The 16494-nt window shown below is 36.1% G+C and overlaps 1 protein-coding gene across 3 annotated transcripts in view; it reads left to right on the top strand.

Moving 5' to 3' along the window:
* SPOCK3 (SPARC (osteonectin), cwcv and kazal like domains proteoglycan 3) overlaps positions 1-16494 on the top strand; it is a 404341-nt gene that overhangs the window by 255259 nt on the left and 132588 nt on the right. For all 3 annotated transcript variants that reach the window (XM_035699199.1, XM_035699198.2, XM_035699196.2), the window contains one exon: positions 6502-6625. In XM_035699199.1, the coding sequence (XP_035555092.1) occupies positions 6502-6625 (124 nt within the window). The remainder of the gene's footprint in view (positions 1-6501; positions 6626-16494) is intronic.

Genomic DNA, 16494 nt, shown 5'->3' with positions numbered 1-16494 from the left:
ACTGGAAGGACTACAATCTGAATTTGACATCACTTACAGTTTATACATTTTAAACCGTTAGCACTCATTCAGCCCATTGGGGATCAGATTGAGAAAAAAGTGTCATTTATAGGAATGTCTATTTTGAAATTGAAGTTATTTGCTGATGTCTTTAATAATTGTGAAGATGCTCACGGATTAAAAAAACTTTTTACTTGATGAACGGTATCATTCAAATATTATAACTTGTCCATGATTCAAATCTCAGAATGATAACATCACTTTTAAATAGGGTCACAGAGGGACACTGGGTGGCTTAGTAGTTGAGCATCTGCCTTTGGCTCAGGGCATATCCTGGAGACCCGGGATTGAGTCCCACATCGGGCTCCCTGCGTGGAGCCTGCTTCTCCCTCTGCCTGTGTCTCTGCCTGTCTCTGGGTCTCTCATGAATAAATAGATAAAAGCTTAAATAAGTAAATAAATAGATGATAGATAAATAAATAAATAAATAAATAATAAATAAAATAAGGTCAGGGAAACACTCTTTGATAGAAAGTTACCCTTACTAACTTGGTTTCTTGTGTTAGTAAGATCCTTGTTCAAATATGCTGGTTGTTGAAATAAACCTCACGTGTACTCTACTTAAGTAGCAATATTATTTTAAGATTTGTTAAAAGAAAGTGTGGAACATTATAAATTATCCACATCACTCTAAACTCTGATATTTAATTTTATTACTCTGTAGAAAGTATGCTCTGTAAATCACTAATTACTTGGATTTCCTGGCAACACTACTGTACGATATAAGATGACTTGGTAAATACAGGTCATGATGAGAATTTATTACTACAGTCAATTTTTAGGATGCATTCAATTTATGCAATGAATAGTTTTTAAAGATACACTTAATTAATTACTCCCATCACTGAATTTTGAAAGACACCCCCAAGTGAGCTTTCTCTATGAATCTTAGTTCTTTGTAATATATACGGAACAAGAAGTTTCTGTTCACATTGCAGGATAAACGATGCCAACTTATTGTTATATGATTTCCGTAGTTCTGTAGCCATAGTTAATAACGCGTTCTAATATAAATAAATGTTTGTTTTGTATTTGTAGAATATGTCTTTTTTACTTAAAATTAAAATTGATTTGCTTGCGCCTTGTTCCGTTGTTTAAACTACTGTCATACTAAGTACAAAAATCATGGGAAGCAAATAGCTGCTGCTACAGTTTTAATAAGTTCTGTAGGGGGCTTTTGAGTGAAATTCATGTATTTGTGTGGCCCCCAAAGATGATTTCCTGCACCTTGCTAATACCATCCGTCCTTTTCTAACACCCATGGCAAAAAAAGTAATACGGGCAGCCTCGTTTGTTGAAGCGCCATGGCCAATGGGAACGAATCGTAAGTTGTTAGCTATGTGTTAAGAAAGAATTCTTCCCCAAGAACGTAAAAAACCTGCCTGCCCCAAGGAACTGAAGTGTTAGGTATTAACGAGACGAGACATACAACACACTGGGCTGTCCTCGGTTCAGATATTCACAGAATATCCGTGTTCCCTTGCCTGTTGTCTTAGCAGATTAAGATGACATCTTTTGTTGAAGCGAAGTTAGTGTAAGTGCGTAGAGAAAAAAGCAAATACACTTAAGAAATTAAGACTTAAACCCTGATGATTCTCCTCCTCAGGTAAATACATAATAAATAAATGGGCATTTTTTTCAGTTTGTTATTTTTGTGGCCTAAGGAAATGAGAATTCATTATGTGTGATGTCAGATTTAGGGACTACAGAGTTTTAGAAAGATGTATAATTGTCTATACTATAAATATGATATTTTTTTGTTTCTATGATTTATCAGTGATGCTTTTTGATATTATAATAGGAGTATTTAATTCTTACATATACTTTCTAGAAATCATGCCTTTTTAAGCACGCCGCATTTTATCTTCTCTCTTGCATTAGTTATCACAAGACTGGCCTTCCTCCGTACGTTTCTTTTGCTCCCTTGAGATAGCTGAATTTTGCAACCTCAGCACTCCAGTCTGGCTCTTGGCCCAGCCGACACCCTTCACACCACGGAGATATATTTGTTTCGCTTGGTAATGCTGTCAAGTCCTGAAATCCTAACATATGGCCCCAATGCACTGTCTATGCTTCGCATTTTTGAGTGTCTTTGTATAAGTAATTTTATTACAGATTTATAGACTCAAGATCAGATGATCCATACTGACGGAGCCTCGCATTGTATAAGGGAAGAAATTAAGACCCAGGGAGGTTAGTGACTTGTCAAGATTGATTAATGACATGGTCATGTATCAAAATTAAATCAAACTGGAATGAGATTTTTTTTTTTTTCCTCCTGACCGTTTTGGTAACATCATTTGTACTCCTTCCAAAATCAATGTAAATCCTGAAACACGGACATTGTGTTCACATTATATTGTTAAAACGCACAAATTGATTTACTAAACAGAAAACCAAACAGACCGTAATGGAATAAACAGATGTAGAGGTAATTAACATTGTAGTTATTAGAGAAACGAGAGACCGTTGGCTCCCCGCCCCCCCACCCTGTGTGACTGCTGTTTGCCATCCTACAGGGAAGATGGGGGTGAAGGTGAAGGGCGAGCCAGGGGCAAAGGGGGTGAAGGGTGAGCTCAACTGCCCCAGGGGAAGCCATGGGAAGGAGCACCAGCAATCGTACAAATCCATTTGAGGAGTTTAATTTTCAACCTACTAGAAGCACGATGACAGATACATTGGTATGAAACTAACTTCGCACCTGAATGGCGGAACACTCAAACAAGGAGATTTTGAGAAAAATCCTTGACTTTATTTGTCATAGATTATCATTTAAATGCTTCATTTCATTGGGTTCAAAAATACTTTTTTTTTTTTTTTTTTTGCTCTTTAAGGGAAAGGATTATGGCCATATATAGGATGCCATTGTAAAGTCAGCAAATAAATTCTTAAATCTTCAAAATTGAAGTATGTATTTTTGAAAAATAGTACATTTATTTATTTATTTATTTATTTATTTATTTATTTATTATTTCAAATAGTTCTTTTAAATTTATTATTTCAAATAGACCTTTTAGAAGTCTATTCTAGCGGAGTTGCTATTGGAAGAGTGGTCTCTAAGTAATTTCAGAATTTTGCAGCCAGCTTGAATTGGTGCTTCATTAATGGGAGCAAATGGTATCGCCCCGTTTGATAATAATTCAAAATAATTATATGCGAATGGATTTTGGTATAGCAAAAAGTTAGATTTACTTTCAAAGACTGACGATCTTCTACATTTAGAACACTCAGGATAATATGCCTAGTGATGCTTTTGCTTATGCTAGTTTCTTACCTTTTGTTCCTCCTGCCGCACGTCCCAGACACTCACTCTGATAGCCCGACCCCCTCTGCCTTTCCCCAAGCCTTCCACTCTCCCCCCATGGCCTTGCTGTCTCTCCTAGAAGCACAGCTGTTCCCTCTTAAACAGGACCTCCAAAATGTTATTACTAATCGAACAAAAAAAAAGATAGTCTCCATTTTTATGTGATTATATATGTTTATGTGTTACATACACTGCATAGATATTAAATTAAATCTTAGAAATTTTTTTGAAGGTTTTATTCATTTATTCCTGAGAGACACAGAGACAGAGAGAGAGGCAGAGACCCAGGCAGAGGGAGAAGCAGGCTCCATGCAGGGAGCCCGACGTGGGACTCGATCCTGGGACCCCGGGGTCACACCCTGGGCCCAAGGCTGATGCTCAACCACTGAGCCACCCAGGAGCCCCTAAATCTTAGAAATTTTCAGGTTATAACCTCATCTACATCACTAGTTTTTCTAAGAACAAGACAAAGATTTTAATAGACAAGAGTGTGAGTAATGCTAATTCTGAGTAGCATTTCTGATAGTAAACCGAACAAACTCTGCATCACATGATAACGTTGATAAAATAGCCTCTGGGATACAAGTGTCTTCGGTGGCCAAGGGAGCGGGTGGAGATACCTCGGGCCCCAGCTACCCCGAGGCGCTCGGCTAAGGGCACCAAGACGTTGGCAGAGCCGGCCCTTGCCTTCAGAGACGATCACATTACTCAGAATCCTAAAGCCTTTGGTAATGATGGTCTGTTTGTCCTCCGGTGTCTATCATGTTATATTGTTTATTTTGTTTTCACATGTAAATCCCTTATTTTTTCAAAAATAGATGTTTTGATTTTTGAAATAATTACATGCCTTATTTGTGTATATCTGGTGATTCCTATCAGTACATTGCTAATTAAGAATTTTTGGAAGTATTTTTTTATTCAAATAAGATTCCTAGAAATTCATTTGCATTTACACCTTAATTCCAACATGAATACGTGGATGGAAAAACTACATTCTATATTGCCCTTTATTGCTTAAATGTAATTTGTCTTTCCACAGAAAATGAAATAATTAATTTTCTACCTTGTGTGAATTACATCAGTCTGAACTGATTTCAGAACATGTAAAACTTGTAGTATTTAGAATTTCAGGTTTCAAGCTTAGGCTCAAATTTCTAGACTGTTTTGTTAAATATAAAGTCTTTTCTATAAAGACTATCTTATGATGACAAAATGTTAACTTCTTTCTTTTGGATTTACTGAATATAATAAAATGTTCATGATTCACTGTTCACCCTCCAGGTGTTATGGTATGAATAGTATGTGTTAAAATATGAATTTTGGTTAGCTTACCCTCATCTAATGTCTTTATTTAAAAATAAACATAAGTAAATATTCTACTGGTTTCAGAAATGATATAATTTGGCATCAACTCTTATTCAAAATGCTGGTACAAATATATGCAATATTTTAATGTTTATAATGTTGATGATACTTCAGCGAATTCTAAGCAGGATGAAGTCTGCGTAAAAGACACCATTTTTATCGATGTACTTGGGGAATTTGAAAGTGTTTGGTTGTACTTTAGGAATTTGAAAGCAATGCTGGCTTTGAAGGGAATAAGGATAACTAAAGTTGGGTTTTTTTATATATATACATATATACTGTATACATATATGTATCCCAAGTCATACAGCTTTTTCTAATAAAATAGCTTCTGTTGATGAGGTATCTGAATTTGGTAATAATTTTTCCGAAGGTACTGATTGCATAATTTTATGCCTTACTTTGATTATACAATGTGAAAGAACAATGCAGATTCAATATTCTTTTATTTCCCTCTGCTCCATTTCTGTAATTTATAAGTCTAAAGTGGTATTGAGTAATGTCTTTAATTTTCCAGTTATTGTTTTAATTCTCATTAGAATTTTGTGCCAATTAGTTAATTAGTAATAGCAGCATGGTTGTCTTTCTCATTTTCTCTCTTATGACATGAATTCTTTGGCCAGGCAAAATCTTAAGTCTTTTGGCAAAATTTACAGACTTGAAATATAGAGAAGTGTTTGGAGCTATGATAGCTTCATGGAAAATTTTGAGACAAGCAGGTTTGGAGGGAGGAGAAGAATGGATAAAAAATTCTTCTCAATGTCCATCGGAATTTTATCAAAATTTGAAACACATAGTTTGAACTTCTTCCCCTAAAATAGAAATTCAGATTATATTTCTTAACAGTGTTTAGGGATCACTTTTCTGTAGGTTTGACTTATTCATGAAAAAAATGTAAAGCAAATAGAAGCAAATGTTTCCAGTAAAACATCTTTTCTCATTAGGATAGGCACAACGAATTAGTCTCTATAAACAATTTTAATGAATAGGAATGAGTACTGATTTACTAAAGGATTTCTAAATATTAAGTGTTTTTGAATAGATTTCCTGTTGCTTTATTTCTTAGCACTTAACCCTCTGTATGTAAATCATTCACACAAATAGGTAGAGCAATAAGCATTTTAATCCAAGTGGAAAAACAAATACTTTTAAGTATAGGTAACAGAAAATAATGTGTTTTCCCAAGTTATTCTAGATCAAAGCCTCAAAATGGATCTATTCTGAGGTATTTCTACACAATAAAAAGAGGACTGGCTATCACTAAACCCACTAACTTGGCTTTTAAATTTTAGTCGTTGCTGGAAGAGTTCTTCATTGCTGTTTTCTCTCAAAATAAGCTGCTCTTATTTTCAAGCACATTGGGTACACCAGGGGAATCAGGTGTTCTTTTCTGTCACTGTTCTTAACAGAATAGATCTTTATTGCTGAGCAATTGTCGCTTCTGTTTCAGGGATTATCAAAAATACATCATAACTACAAGTCAACACAAAAAAATCTGTATGATGAAACATAACTAAGCGGCCAGCAGAGTATCTCAAAGGAATGTATTCTTATTTTATTATGGGAAAAATCTTGATATATGAAATTAAAGATTATCATGAAGAATAAATACCATATTGATTAATATATTTAACATGAGCGTGGAGTTTACTGATTATTTATCTTCAAGAGCTGGAGTGACCTGGAAAAAAAAAAAAGCATGATTCTAATATCGATTTATGTATTTTTTTTAAAAAATGCACTAAGTATAGTTATTGTTGTTGTTTTAACAGCATGAAAGATGCGGGAGTAGGCCATAAGCAATGGAGGGGTCCCGTATCATCCACCTGCAAGCAGTGCCCGGTGGCCTATACCAACCCCGTGTGTGGTTCAGATGGTCACACCTACTCTTCTCAGGTAAAGACAGTCACAGTCATTTCATATGAAATATGCAATGTGTATTTACTGATTAACTGAATAAAATTATTAAGTCTCCCATGTACTCATCCAAATAATTTACTTAGCTTTTAAAACACTGCAAATAATCTCACTGGTTTGGAATCTGATTTAATGCGTATTTGTCTCCCCTATATCAGAATTTTTAAAATTTGAAATACTAAAGTGGCGAACACTCTGGACCCTCCAACATTAAAAGCAACATTTCCTTTGTTGCAACTATTAAAGAGTTCAGAAATGTAACCGTGGCTTGCCCGTAACGTTCACAATTATCATCATTATAACAACAATAGCAGCTACAATCTGCCATTATCATTACTTATTTTATCTCATATGTTATTTCTATAGTATTACTTTTAAGCCTCCCCAAATTCCTTTTAACAAATGAGAAGACTAAAGGTCAGAAGGATATAGCAAATTTCACCCATTTACTGACATTTAAACCAGTATGTATTGCCGTCTCTGATTTAGTGTCCATTCTTTCCTCTACATTATCTGCCTCTTTATTCAGTGTCCCCATATTACTCAAATATATAGGAGCTTTCAAGAACTTTACCGAATAAGACATTGATAAGTTTTCTTTGATTATGTCAAAGAAAAGAATGTAGGCTCACAAGCTCTTACATGAAATTTTGAGGTCAGATAAATTTATATTAGATTTTTTAAAACTAGATTTGCTTAAAAAAACAGTACAGTAGCATATTGAAATTTTGAGGCCAGATAAATTTATAAAATTAGATTTTTTTAAAACAGTATTTGTTTTAAAAAATAGTTCAGTAGCATATTGAAATTTTGAGGCCAGATAAATTTATAAAATTAGATTTTTTAAAACTGTATTTGTTTTAAAAAAGAGTACAGTAGCATATTGTACTGTTTCCCTAGTGGGACCTTGCCCTATTATTAAACATATTAATATCTTACGAAGGAACTCTTTGAATTTCACATTACACAGAATATATGAAAACTATAAATTTCTTCAGTTCATATCTAAGTTTGCTTACTGCAAGGAGAGTCCCAAAAATTTTTAGCTACCTGGACATTTTGTTTCATAGATACGTCTTTATGAGCCATCCCCTCTCTTCATAAATCTGTCCTCACAACTTAAACTTGCATTTGTAATTACTAATCTTCTCAATGGCGCCACAATGGTAAGATAGATAGATTGGGTCAATAAATGTACGCAGAGTACTTCTTTGGTGCTAAGTACTGTGTCATCTCCGTAAAGCTGCCATGTGCTTATTTGCTGACCTTCTAAAGATGTGCATTGCTAGGAGAGAATGGAGAATGTTACTGGTCATTTCAGTACGACCTTGATCTTGGTGATGAATCTTGGTCCAGAGTCCCAGCTTTGCGAATTAGGAAAATTCATGCTTTCAGCACAAGAAAGAATGAATATATCTCTTATTTTCAAATCCTACGTGAAAACGTAAATCACTACACTGATTTATTCAATGAGAATGAGGTTGCAGATTGTAATATTCAAATTGGTGGGTAGAGCTACATGGCAAGCAAATTTTCATCTCGGCTGCACTCAATGAACACTGATGGTTGCACAGGTTGAATCAAGGGAGAGACTAGTTTTCACTGGCATCTAGCTAAAATAAACCTGTCATTCTCGACATTCGAAGTACGTGTGCGGGAGGATGCTTGCATCCAGGGTGTCTCTGGAGCACGCTAACATTAGCCCCCATCTATTTGTTTGGGGCTCTCTTAAGGATGCTCCTGGTAGATGGTCAAGTTCTGTATAATTGGCAACCCTGGGTGGCCCAGCGGGTTTTCACCTGCCTTTGGCCCAGGGCGTGATCCTGGAGACCCGGGATCGAGTCCCACGTCGGGCTCCCGGGATGGAGCCTGCTTCTCCCTCCTCCTGTGTCTCTGCCTATCTCTCTCTCTCTCTCTCTCTCTCCATGTCTATCATGAATAAATAAATAAAATCTTTAAAAAAAAACAAGTTCTGTATAATTTAGTTTCACAGAGCACGAAGTTACAATCATAAGTGATTTTTTCCTTTTGGGACCACACAGGAGGTCTTGCTTGATGATTGTGGAGAAATACAACCATATTCCCACCTCAGATTAAACATGCCTGTCTCAGGTAGATTAATTCACATATATTTCCATGGAACAATCTGATGGAACAATTCCATTGTTCCATTGTACTAAGCATCTTCAAAGACTCCCCAGCTTACAAATCGTATGGTTTTATAAATATTGTTAATAAAACCATTCTAAATAATTCATTGAATTTTGACCATTCTGAGTAATCCATTGGATGATAAACCATTGCATTATTATTTTAATATTTATTTGCGTACATGCCTTGTTGACAAGAAGATGTGAAAAGAACACGGCTCAAAGAATATAAGCTTTTAGTAAAACCCAAATCACCACCCTCATTTCTAATGATTGATTCTAATTGATTCTAATTTAACTTGGTGATTTTTCCACTTTGGACCACCAATACTAATATGCTGAGCTGTGTAAAACAATGCAAACTAAGTGGAGATCTTAGCCCAGTAAGAACTTCTATTAAACAATCCTTAATAATGTTTTTTAGAAGTTTATTGGCTTAAAATTCAAAATAAGGCCCTTAGCTTTTTTCTTTTCTTCTCTCTTTTCTTTTTTTTTTTTTTTTTTTTTCTTTTCTTTTCTTTTCTTTTCTTTTCTTTCTTTTCTTTTCTTTTCTTTTTTCTTTTCTTTTCTTTTTTTCTTTTCTTTTCTTTTCTTTTCTTTTTTTCTTTTCTCTTTCTTTTCTCTTTTCTTTTCTTTCTTTTCTTTTTTTTGCTTTTCTTCTTTCTTTTCTTTTCTCTTTCTTTTCTTTTTTCTTTTCTGTAAGACAGAGTATTACCGGTACTAGATTGAGAACAAAGACCACAGAGGCAAATGCCTTATTGAGATGGTAATTTTATTATTTTTCCAGCATCCAATTACCTGGGGATGAAAACAGAAGATTGGTGCAGGAGTCACAGGATATTTATTTTGGTTCTTGGCTCACTCATCTTTGTCAATAGGCTCAGCAAATTCTGACAGATGGAGATTTAAACAGCTTTGAGCAAACTCAGGGGCATTTGAGCTCACTGTAATGGTGAACTCCAAGTTCTAGGTTTAGTATGGTTCATAAAGCTCCTTGCTTGAGGTTTCTGATCCCTCAGCTGAGTATTCTCAATATGTTAAACACTGGTCAGAAGCCAGGTGCTTATAGTCCGGGGTGTGGGACCCCTCGCCCCTTCCAGGATGGAAGCCCAGGCCTGAGCTCTTGGTCTCTGTACCATCTTTCTGTATTTTGGCTCCCTTGCATATCCATTTGTTTGTCCGTTGTTTGTTTGTTTTACTATTGCAAATAATCTTCCTTCAGGTTCTTTTTTAGACCCACTGCATTCCCTCAGTAGCTTCAGCTCAATTTATGGAGAGGAAATTATAAATCACGCTTCCACTGTACAACTTAACTGGAGATGAGGTCATCACAAAGTATAATAGGTGCAGGAGTTGAGGGTTGGGCTGAGAAAGAGGTTATCACAAGGTAGCCAAAGGGAGACTTTTTAGTCAAATGCCCTAACTAAGATATAATTTTGGAAAGTATTTCTCATTACTCAGTTTTAACCGACTTGGAATAATTATTTTATTGGAGTTCAAGCTCTGAGATTGTCAGCTTGTCTAGAAATCCTCAGCAGAGTATTTAAAAAATGTATACACACAAAAAAAGGAATAGATGAAAATTTATGAAAAAAAAATGGATTTACTTGAAAAAATATTGGGACTTTTGTAATTTCTGTAAGAACTGTTTTTGTAACATCTGATTTCTTCCCGTTTAAAAAAAAATGATTGACACTTTTAATAGAAGCCTAGCTCATCTTTCTTTTTAAAAGAACAAATATTTTCTGAATTCTTTTGAATTCAGCAATGCCAGAAAAATCAAAATATATGTCTATTCAAGGTTACTTGAGAGGTAATCGTTCCTGAAATTGACACAAAAGATAAAGGTCTTTGTTTCTTTACTTGAGGCGAAGTCTATTTTGAGTGTATTGCTTCAGTAAGGCCTAGGAGCTGTTCTCCAATATAGCATCCATAGGACCACGGCAATAATTGTCTAAAATGGATGATACATTTGCTGGGCCGAAGTCAATAAATAATAATCATGTTTTAGAATTCAACATGGCATCGGTAATACCAACTCCCTGGGGACAACACACTGGGAGATTTTGGACTTTTTTTTTTTTTTTTTTCATATTTAGTCACATACTCCTTGGCAATTGAACTTAGTAATGGTGAGTTCTGGGCACCTGGTGGCTCCACGGTTGAGCGTCTGCCTTCGGCTCAGGACATGACCCCAGGGTCCTGGGATCAAGTCCCACGTCAGGCTCCCCGCATGGAGTCTGCTTCTCCCTCTGCTGTGTCTCTGCCTCTCTCTCTCTCTCTCTCTCTCTCTCTCTCTCTCTCTGTGTTTTGTGAATAAATAAATAAAATCTTTAAAAAAATGGTGAATTCCTTAGGAATTAACATTGTAAGAAACTGTGTGTGTGTGTGTGTGTGTGTGTGTGTGTGTGTGTGTGTTGAGGGACAGCAAGCAGAAAGTTAACCATTTTGTACTAAAGCTCCCAACTCTGGCTACAGACATGCTACTTAAGTTGGTTTGGGATGAGATCCTGTGAATCTGAATTTTAAAAGCTCCTCAAGCGATTTTTATATGTAGGCGTAGTTGAGAACCACTATTGGATCTCTTCACACTGCTGCTTTTAAGTTCTTTTTTTATTTTTATTTTTTATATATATTTTTTTTTTATAAACTAGAAAAGTAGCATTCATGGAGAAGCATTTACTTTTTTTGTTGCAACTTGAGAACATCACATTTTGTTTTCTCATTTTACTGCCATGTCTTATTTTTCTTTACTTTTCCATATTTGAGGCATTCTCTTACTTTCTCTTAGTTAATAGTTGCTAATCCTAGTAGCTCCTTGTACATTTCAAAAGATCCAGCATTTCCGGACACCTCACCATGCTGATGTGTTCTGTCTATTAGTATTTAGTATTTCATTACCCTGTGTCACTGCCTCTGGATGCTTTGAGCGGAGATGATTTTATGTTGGAAGATCCACATTCTGAAATCCATGTGCACGGTTTCCGTTTGAACCGTTTCAGGGCAGCTTCCCTGTGGATCGTGCCTTTGGCTCAGGCTTGCCGACTTGACCAGGACCACAGCTCCAACATGTTAGCTGGTCACTGACGGGGACAAGCTCGTAGTAAACCCCTGCACATTAAAGGAAATCATGTGACGGGACTTTATCATAAAATCTCAGATTTGAAAGGAACTCAACAGCACACCTGATGCAAACTTGTGCACAACGTGCAGGTGCCTGATAAGGGATCATGTTCTATGAAACACGGGTCTGCATTTGTGGGGCAATCTGTCAGAAAGACTCTGGTTCTCACATCGATTTGGCTTCCAACACTCCCTGTTCCTACCCCCTCGGCGTATATTGAGGCACACAAGGCAAACTCTGTTGTCTTCCATTGTTGGGAAATAAGTGAATTCCTAGATTTTCACTTAAAATAGAGCAAGAATCTAAAAGACACCCTAATAGGTAGACTGTTACTTCATTTTAACAAAACCCAGTTACTGGCCTTTTAGAAGTTTTTTGTGTATATTTATTTAGATATGGACTTTGTAAAGAATATTCATCTTCACTGACGCAGAGACATTCAACATTGTGTTCATGGAAACCTGACCCTGTAATTTGCATTGATATTGAAGCATTAAGTCATATTTAATTAAACTATATAATTATGATATTAACTTATTGGAACAGACTTTTGGAGCAAAAAAAGTGAAGTGATGGTAAACATAAAACTCAGCTGACAGAAATGAGAAAGTTTGGAGTCATTTATTAGTGTTAAGTGTTTAGCATGCTATGGACATCAGTTATTTCCCTGGAGATCAATCGAGGGTGAAATTCCAATATAATTGTCTTATTAACAACAACAAAAAAAAATTCGCTCAGGAGAAACTAACTAATATATTCTTCTTGTGTAAATATTACATTTGTGGTTAAATTTGATCACCAAATGAAGGTGAAATATAATTTCTTAACCAGTTGAATATGAACAAGTAGAAATAATCACTGAACTTTTATAATCCTAACATATTTTCTAGGAAAAAATCTGTGTAAAAATAAATTCTAATTATTTGGCTTTTCAATCCTGAATTTATATTATTCTCAGAATATTCTATATGTATGGATATAAAATGTTGAGCAGTTAGTGTTTTATATATACTTATTCATATTATTAGTGTATTTAAGTGCACACATAAAGGTAAGGGAAATACCCCTTTATATTTCTCATATCCACATCTTTTTGGCTTCCAGAGAATTTTCCTATAAGTGCACCACCCCGTGAACCATTCCAATGAATATGATCAACAGATGCTGAGACCAAATCCACTCAGTGTATCTTATGCAACATTTAATTAAGGCTAAAAATAAATAAATAAATAAATAAATAAATAAATAAATAAATAAATAAATAAAAATAATAATAATAATTAAGGCTAATAGCTAGGAAGCTCCAAGTAGAAGAATGAGGCCAATCTGCGTACAAAATCAACCTCAACAATGTCCCCCTTCCCCACTCTGGGGTCCTGGCCCAACCACCTGAACAAATCCCATAAACCATCAATTTACCTTGGCAATCTAGGTGGCTTTGTCTCAATTTTCTTTCTTAGTCCTTCTACTTGGCTTGAGGACTGAACCCAGAAATAGCAGGGTATGTTGGTGATTCCCCAGACCCCACTTGGCCTACAAGGAAGAATCTAGGACAAGTATCCAAAAACAACAACAACAACAAAACCCCAACCCTGATCAGTGAGTCAGGGGTGGCCTGGACGCCTTCTAGGAGCACGGTGGTATCATTGCTCACTTACTGCCAGTAAGAGCTACATTCTTCTGGAGACACAGATGGACAGGACATCAAATGTGACCTTCCAGCCACCTGGAAGACATTTGATTTTCCAATTGAATTAGAGTAATTGATTCTACTCCTTGGTTTTGGAATGATGCTTGCAAGCAGTCCGCTCAATCTGCCCTATTTTCTGAAGCTACCAACTGTTGGCATCCAGCCGTGTCGTTGAATGACTGAGAATGGAGGTGGGCAAGACGTCAGGAGGTACTGGCAGGTGCTTTGTGGGGCGGTTCGGGAGCTGGTGCCCCTTTCTCTTGCTGAAGGACTCATAGGGGAGGCAGAATGGAGAAGGAAATGTCTAGGCAAAGGAAAATACAGCAGTTAAACTTAAGGTACTTGTGGGGATCCATGGATGGCTTAGCGGTTGAGCGCTGCCTTTGGCCCAGGGCGTGACCCTGGGGTCCCGGGATCGAGTCCCACGTCGGCCTCCCTGCATGGAGCCTGCTTCTCCCTCTGCACCTTTCTCTCTCTCTCTCTCTCTCTCTCTCTCTCTCTCTATGTCTATCATAAATAAACAAAAATAAATCTTTAACAAAATAAAAAAATGTACAGAAACACAGGAGATCTAAATGAATTTGTCCTCTAATACTACAAACAAACAAACAAAAAAAACAAAACAACAGTAGCTCTACAGTGCCAGAAAAACTAGATTCTCCAATAAAAGTCATAGAAGGTGAAGAGGGTTACTACAAAATTATTATTATGGTAATTCACCTGGAAAATCTAATAGAATAAATCTAATCCTGTATGTATATAAAAAATGGTTTCAAGATCTATAAAGGGGGGGTACCTGGATGGCTCAGTGGATTAAGCATGGCTTAATCGTGCTCTCAGGGTCCTGGGATCAAGCCCTGCTCAGCGAGGAGTCTGCTTCTCCCTCTCCTTCTGTCCAATCCCCTGCTCGCTCTGTCTCTCAAATAAATAAATAAAATCTTTTAAAAAATCTGTAAAGCAATTTCTGCAGGAAGACCTTCCCAAATCTCACTCACACCTTGTGAGATTCCAGCGCTCTTCTCTCAGTAATTAGTGGAGCTACAGCGAAAGAAAGAAAGAAGAAAAGAAAGAAAGAAAGAAAGAAAGAAAGAAAGAAAGAAGAAGAAAGAAAGAAGGAAGGAAGGAAGGAAGGAAGGAAGGAAGGAAGGAAGGAAGGAAGGAAGGAAGGAAAAGAAAGAAAAAAATAAAATAAAAATAAAAAAAATAAAAAATAAAAAGAAAGAAAGAAAGAAAGAAAAAAGAAAGAAAGAAGAAAGAAAGAAAGAAAGAAAGAAGAAAAAGAAAGAAAAGAAAGAAAGAAAGAAAGAAGAAAGAAAGAAAGAAAGAAGAAAGAAAGAAAGAAAGAAAGAAAGAAGAAAGAAAGAAAAAGAAAAAAAAAGTTGGGTTCCTTTCCTCCCCTCCCCAGCCCAATGTCAGTGGATCCACTGCTCAGTAGTCAATACGGAAGCGGTGAACTTTATGATATAGCTTGGAGGTGTGGGGGGTATTTAGTGGGGAATGTTCCTGGAATTTCTGTGCTGAAGAGATGGCCTGCAAGCTGTGAGATTGGTTCTCTGGGGCATTTGAGAAAATAGAGTGATCGTATACGTAAATCTGTTTCTTGTTCTTGGAGAAAGTACTTAAACAAACATGGAAAATGGGAGGGTGGAAAGAATCCTGAGATGGTGGATTGGAACTAGAGGTCTCAGTATGAACTCATGTTGAGTTGTGTGTGTGTGTGTTTTATTAATTTTTTTAAAAAATAAGTATTAATATATATGAATATATATATTAAGATATATATAGAGAGAGAGACACTTGGAATTAGTTGTAGATGTATTTGTATGCATGTGTATCCTAGAAGGATACTTATAATATTCAATAAATTATTGAATATTACTGTTTACTTATAATATTCAATAAGTTATTGACTTCTGTTTACTGTTTACTTAGAATATTCAATAAATTATTAGGGATCCCTGGGTGGCGCAGCGGTTTGGCGCCTGCCTTTGGCCCAGGGCGTGATCCTGGAGACCCGGGATCGAATCCCACATCGGGCTCCCGGTGCATGGAGCCTGCTTCTCCCTCTGCCTGTGTCTCTGCCTCTCTCTCTTTCTCTCTGTGTGACTATCATAAATAAATAAAAATTAAAAAAAAATTTTTTAAAAAAATAAAAAAAGAATATTCAATAAATTATTGACTTCTGACAGGTTAACTAGTTGGCTTCAGCTATATCCGTCTCACCTATCCTTGTTTTTCCTTGTTATCTTCACCTTTCCTTTATAAACTCATTCCTCGTAACGTCTCAAGCACCCCAGTTCATGGGTCCAGCCTCTTTTCCATAGTCAACATTGCGTGATTCTTCTTCTCCAATGGTGTGCGCTGAGCTGTAGGCTTAGATGCACATGGATTCCTGTAGTGAGTCCACAGATGACGCTTTGGAAGTTGCGTCTTCCCAAGTTACTCCCTCGGGTTTACTCAAGAAGGGGGCTTTACACCCTGGAAAAACTAAGTTCTGTGTGATTGTGTCTTTGGGTCAAAACAAAGTGCATCGACTTTTCCCTGTCTTTCCCTTCCAGCACGTTCCAAAGTATATCGCTGCTACCAGTGCATAATAAAACTGTGTAGGGGCTACTGACCGTGAAGCATATATCTTGGCAATAAGAACAGTCCATAATTTTAAATAGGTTCATGGTATTTCTTAAGCATGTTAAACAGGAAATTTCCTCAAGCTTTATGTTCATTGAAAGAGTTAAGTTTTTAAAACTAATCAAAAAATAAATAAATAAATAAATAAAAATAAATAAAAAATAATAAAACATAAAAATAAAATAAAACTTAAACTTAATAATAAAAACTTAAGTGTGTAAAGCCCACAGGCATTGAAATGTATGTCCAAGCTACC

This window comes from Canis lupus, chromosome 15 (genome assembly GCF_003254725.2).
Source record: "Canis lupus dingo isolate Sandy chromosome 15, ASM325472v2, whole genome shotgun sequence".
Classification (NCBI taxonomy): domain Eukaryota; kingdom Metazoa; phylum Chordata; class Mammalia; order Carnivora; family Canidae; genus Canis; species Canis lupus.
This window is presented reverse-complemented; position numbering and strand designations above follow the sequence as displayed.